The sequence below is a fragment of the Sapajus apella genome, unplaced genomic scaffold (genome assembly GCF_009761245.1).
Source record: "Sapajus apella isolate SASKATOON/1434 unplaced genomic scaffold, GSC_monkey_1.0 scaffold4, whole genome shotgun sequence".
NCBI classification, from domain to species: domain Eukaryota; kingdom Metazoa; phylum Chordata; class Mammalia; order Primates; family Cebidae; genus Sapajus; species Sapajus apella.
In genome coordinates this window covers 1,045,507-1,051,830 of record NW_022436944.1, presented here as the reverse complement: position 1 = coordinate 1,051,830, position 6,324 = coordinate 1,045,507, and the positions used below count along the sequence as shown (strand labels likewise).

The following is a 6,324-nucleotide window of genomic DNA, read 5'->3' as shown; positions in this document are numbered from 1 at the left end:
TGTTTATGTGTAAAAATGATTTTAAAAAATTTTTAATTTTTTTTATACAGACGGGGTTTCACCATGTTGGTCAGGCTGGTCTTGAACTCACGACCTCAGATGATTCTCCCACCTTGGCCTCCAAAGTTCTTGGATTACAGGCGTGAGCCACCACGCCCGGCCAAATAAATGATTTTTACTTTGACTGAAATGTTTACGGATAAAATGGTATGACAGCTTGGAATTGCTTCTAAATAATATGGGATGGGGAGGGGAAAGTGGGTAGGAATACAAGTGAAACAAGATTGGCCATACACTGATAACTATAGAATAAGCTGATGAGTACACGAGGGTTCATTATACTATTTTCCTATGTTTATTTATTTTTTATTTCTTTTAAGACAGGATCTCACTCTTGCCAGGCTGGAGTGCAGTGGTGCAATCTTGGGTCACTGCAACTTCCGCTTCCCAGGTTCCAGCAATTCTTGTGCCTCAGCCTCCCGAGTAGCTAGGACTACAGGCACACACCACCATGCCTGGCTCATTTTTATATTTTTTTGGTAGAGTTGGGGCTTCACCATGTTGGCCAGGCTAGTCTTGGACTCCTGACCTCAACTGACCTGCCCACCTTGGTTTCCCAAAGTGCTGGGATTACAGGCATAAGCCACCACACCATCCTGCCTACTTTTGAAACTTTTATTGTGAAATAATTATAGATTCACAGGAAGTTCTAAAGAAATGCTTAGGTAGGTCCATGCCTTGCTCAGCCTCCCTCAATGCTGACCTCTTGCATAACTGTAGCACAATAACAAAACCAGAAAACTGACATTGGTACAATCAACAGTGCACTCATTTGTGTATATGTGTGTGTCTGTATAATCCTAATTTTGTCACGTAGAGCTTTGTGTAACCACCATCACAATCAAGACACAGAATTGCTCCATTGGCACAAGTTTCCCTTGTGCTATTCCTCTGTAGCCATACCTACTGCCTACTCCTCTCCCTATTCCTAACCTATTCTCCATCTCCATCATTTTGTCATTTTGGGAATGTCACATAAATGGAAATGCACAGTGTGCAACTCAGATTGGCTTTTTTATTCAGCATGATCCACTTGAAGTCTGTCCAAATGGTGGCATGTATCAGTGGTTTGTTCCCTTCTGTGACTGAGGAGTACTGCATAGTCTCACAGCTTGTTTAACATTTTACTCATTGTTTCCAGTTTTTTTGCTATTATTAACAAAGCTGCCAGGGAACATTCATGCATAGGTTTTGCATCTGCATAGATACTCATGGAAATCATGGGAGCGCCCAGGGAATTCATGGTATTCTTTTATATCATGCAGTCCAAAGTATTCCCTTTTATAGCATTCAAAACTTCCTCATCCTGAACACTTTTAAATTTGGAGTAGTGTTGATTTTAAATTTGCATGTCTTTCAGGCAGTGATTACAATACTAATTATTAGTGTAGTAAGAAGAAAGCAAAACATAATTTGAGTAGAGCATGTCAGAATAGAAATGTGTAGACAAACATCTCTGCCATGCAATGACATTCATGCTCTAGCAAAAGAAAATCAAAAATTTCAGTTTAGAGCAACACAGAAACTGTCATTAATGAACTAAAGAAGTTTGATGAGGCAAATTCCATTTCAAAGAAATGCCTAAAGGCAATATGTAAACAGTTTGTCTTTTTAAACGTTAAAGGTTTTAATTTCTTCTAACAAGACGTATTTTTCATACTGAGTTTTAAATTTTTAACTACTTTTTACTAAGATTTATAAGTCAGTGACTATCATTACTGTCCATGGTTTATATCTGAAATAAAATGCACTGGAACATAAAATAATAAACCATAGAAGGGGACGCTTTCAGATAAAAACCTACATAGACCACATTATGATACATATAATAACAGTAATGATACATGAAACTATTAGCTAGTGTAATTAACTATTTCACGTTAGAATTACACACACACACACACACTTATATTTAGAACTCTTAACTTGTAGGAAAAGAGAAGGCAAAACATTTCTGGGCAAGAGAAAAACGGTTGCAGTACCAGAATCTAAACACTTTTTGCAAGGCTTCTAAACAGTAAAGGAACTAATTATATATCCAAAACAAATCTATTGAAAAATGCCATTTTTGTATCATAAGACAGAGAATAATGGCATGTTCACATTAGATATTATACACATAGATCTACAAAGCTCTTTAATAGAAGTCCCATTAAACGGCTCAGAAGTTGATATTCAGTTGATGACACTGCAATTTGTTCATGTTCTTTTCCTTTGGAGAATGATTTGTAGCTTAGTAGGACAATGGGAAATCAGCTTACTGAAACCCACCATGGTCAAAGTGAATGCTTCTTTTTCCGTCTTGGTCAAACCATTCTAGTTCCTCTTCCTGCGAAGCTGGAAGAATCCATCGTTTCATTCCTATCTCAGTGATCTGAGGAAGTTTGGTCACAGTGCATAACAAGTGTCTAAACCATTGTCCACAATCTCGAAAATTTGATGGTCGAAGGCTAATATCCAGCTCGCTTAGCTCTTTGAGGAACCGCACCTTTTGGCAGAACATGGTCCACCCTGCATCACAGATGCTGTCATTATAGCTCAGGTCCAGCTTTCGCAGTTTGGCCAGATGACCTGTCTGTATAACCGATGCTAGAAAAGAAAATCATTCTAAATGCTAACATGCAAGAATACTGCCGGCCATGGCTATTCCCATTTCCCATAACACTATCTCCGGACTAGGAATGACACGATTAGTAATTAGTAATGATTTGTTATTAGCAGCTTCATTCAGGACATCTGAAATTAATAACAGATTTCCTGTCTATATATCCCATGTACAAGCTTTTTTATTTCTTTTTCCAAATCCCAACCCAATATATATATATTTTTGTCAAGTTCTTGCTGTCTGCTCCACTGGAGTCCCAGCTCTTCCTACAGACTTTCTCTAATTAAATGTAAAGAGTGGTGGCTCATCGGCTTTAACTAAGGACCATTTGTAAATAATCTTCTTGCTGCTTATACTGTTTAATTGTTCATTGTTCAGTCAGTCATTCTTCATTCAGCAATTATTTCCTTGAGCAACTTTCCATGTGCAGAACATACCCGGATAATTTCAGTTCACCTTAGACACCCCCAATACACAAGAGAGTTTTCCCTTTGAATAGAACATATTAGTACTACCTACAATGGCACTTAAAAATGATAACTAATGTATAATCTGAGCTATTTGAGCAGAAAATAAATAAGTTAACGCTGAAATAAAGACTTCTGTAAGAGAAGGCAGGAGAGCTAACTAAGGCAAATGGGACATGCTTCCCTTTTGAGCCAAACCCAGGAATAGATGCACGGGTGGCTGAGCTCTCAAACTCACTGTGGAATCAAACTGTCGGCAAGTGAAAGTGTTGGAGTTGGAGCATTCTCCTTGACCTGAAAGCCATGCCGTGTGAGGAAGGACTGAAAGACCAGGGCACGTTCAGTCCTAGAGGGAGAAAATTTGAGGGAGACCTGGCTGTTGCCAGGGCTGACGTGACTAAGAAGGAGCTGAATGTTTCAGCTCGCTGACAGACGCACTGGCTGAAAGACACCAGAAGACAGATTGGGGCTTAGTGGGAGGGCTTCCTTCTCTTAAGAGTCGCTCCATAATGCTGGGGCAAACTTGAAACAGTTCAGGCAGAATTGTGGTGGTCATTAGTAGAGAGCCTGTGAAAAGGATTTCTTTCTGATTATTGATTAGGAGGTTGGATCAAGGAGACTTCCAAGATCCCTTGCAACTCCGCAATTGTTTCACAGAATTCACCACTGAAGCCATCTAAATTTGTAATTTTCTTTGTGGGAAAGAGCCCTCGCCTCTACTAAAAATACAAAAATTAGCTGGGTGTGGTGGTGTACACCTGTAATCCCAGCTACTCGAGAGGCTGAAGCAGGAGAATTGCTTGAACCTGGAAGGCAGAGGTTGCAGTGAGCTGAGACAGAGCCACTGTACTCCAGCCTGGGTGACACAGAGAGACTCCTTCTAAATAAATAAATAAAATAAACAAAATGCAGACATGCACACACCTCATGAGTACAACAACCCTCACCCATCCACATACCCTCTTTCCACCAACAGAAGTGTGGACAGGACACTTCTTTTTTAAAAAAAAAAAAAAAAAAAGCTAAATTTTATGTTTTCAAATAGATATTACATGCCCATCAAATAATATTCCGAGGTTATACAGTGAAACTAAACTATATAAATTTTCTTCTGATTTCACCATTTTTCTGTGCCTATTCTTTTTCTTTTCCAGGATCCAATCCAGAAATGCCACATTTCAGTTATATGTATGTTCTTTTGTTTGATTGGTTTTTCTTGAGACAGGGTCTTGCTCTATCACCCAGGCTGGAGTGCAGTGAGACAATTATAACTCACTGCAGTCTTGAATTTCTGGACAGGCCACTTCTACAGACTTCAGGTCTTTCTCAGGGGAAAGTGTAATACTGGCGTATTTCTTAACTATTTAATATGTAAAACTATATTACTATTTTTCATAGCTTCTGTTTCTTAAAATATGCCACTGATGAAGTGTTTGTGGGGTGCCTCCAACCGTAAGTCCTGTGGTTATTACAGCATCATTCTTGCATAATACATAATTTTTAGGCCCATGTGTCATGTCATAGCAAAACTGACTGGTATATACACTGAGAATACAGACACAACTACCTGGAGTGACTGTTCTGGCCCTTTATTTGGAGACGTGCTCACTGCTTTGGAATTCTGGCAGCTGATGGCTGAATAGTGGTTGAGGTGAGAGGACAAGGCTAGCTGGGAGACAAAGATAGTACTTTCTGATTCATTGTTTTATAATGGGAAGTGGACACATAGAATGATTTTAGGGAATATTTGGAATATTTTCACTGAAATCCCACAGTGCAAAAGTTATTCCTTATTCAATTATCTTTCCATCTCTCTAGACTGACGTGGAAAAAGTGTCAGATTGGTGCTACAGTATGCCTAAAACCTCTCTCATCTTTTTCGAATAGAGAGAAGGAGCCTCTAATCAAAGCCATCAGCAGTCTAATATCTATAGGAAATGATGTCTGTATTTCAGTTACAGCGATAATCAGTTTCTTGTTTAAATAAAAGCATTTAAATTAGAGTCAATTTAAAGGAAAAGTTAAGTAGTAGTACAGGAACCATGCTGATGGGGCGAAATGCAGATGTCTGAAGTGGGAACACTCATGGACCGGGGAGGTGTGGAACGGAGCTGTTTGCCTTTCAGGAACCTCCCCACTATCTATATCCATATCCTTTTATGAAACATCCTCCACTGCCATGTGGTTTTAGAATTGCCTTTGCTCATTCTAATTAAACCTCTCAGCAGATACTGGGGAGAAGGGAATCTGCATAGAGGGCTTCACCCTAGGTCTCAGGTCTCCCCAACCTCCCCACTCCATGCTTTGCAGGGGTGGTACCCTCTGTTCTGTGTGCCAAGACCGCTTGGGAACAAGTAGATACACACCCAGGAGAGCCACGTCCTCTGTCACTAGGGAACAGCTGCTCAGCCTCAGCACTTGAAGAGACGTGGAAAGCTTTAGTGTTTCCAGAAGCAACTTCAAGTTGCCACCAACACATTTGTTCCAAGAAAGGTTGAATACTTCTAGAGCAGAGAGGTGAACGGAGGCTTCAGCTAAAAGTGATAATGATAAGAACAGCAGTACTTTAGGTTTTCTTAGAGATTGTAAGCTTGCTTTGGATTTGAAGAAACTGGTCTAGGCCAACATATTAGTATAACTGCGGTTGAGAAAGTTGTAAAGACCATTTTCTGCTGCCTTCAATTCATGGCGTCAATGTATGTTGCCTGTTTTTATTTGAAGGAATATTGGAAACTTTAGCAAACAAAAACTTGATAAATTGGAATTCACTGTCCAACTGGGGTTTCTTTCCTTCACTTTACATGTTGGAAGGAGAGAAACGCAAAGTGCTTGGACAGCTAGTCAAGGTTTCCAGAATGTGTCCTGGTTGGTACATATTCCACTGCACAGTCATTGCTGAGATTCAGATGGGCCAACCCTCCCTAAGGGTCTGAAATACCAAAACGTATTTTTGTTTACTTCACAGCAATTATTGCAGGCAAGGAAGGCAACTAACATATTTTGGAAAGATTTTTAAAGAAAAGTAAAAGATTTTCTGCTTAATTTTCAGTTGCCCTCCAAAGTTAAAATTAACTAGAATATCTTATTCCCAAGTTAATTGCACTTTAAACTATTCTGTCTTCTTTCTAGAGAATAATGTGTTCAAGCGGAAATATATATTCTTTTTCTTTTCTTTTTTTTTTTTTTTTTTTT

At 39.2% G+C, this 6,324-nt stretch overlaps 1 protein-coding gene across 2 annotated transcripts in view; it reads right to left on the bottom strand.

The window, feature by feature from the left end:
• Nucleotides 1-1,058: 1,058 nt before the first annotated feature.
• The window catches only part of LRRC31 (leucine rich repeat containing 31), a 31,050-nt gene continuing 25,784 nt past the window's right edge, over nt 1,059-6,324 (bottom strand). Inside the window, exons 9-10 of one of the 2 annotated variants that reach the window (XM_032260870.1) lie at nt 5,499-5,666; nt 1,059-2,649 (exon numbers count right to left, since the gene is read on the bottom strand). In XM_032260870.1, the coding sequence (XP_032116761.1) occupies nt 2,318-2,649; nt 5,499-5,666 (500 nt within the window). In that variant the 3' untranslated portion in view covers nt 1,059-2,317. The remainder of the gene's footprint in view (nt 2,650-5,498; nt 5,667-6,324) is intronic. The other variant, XM_032260879.1, reaches the window with a different exon arrangement.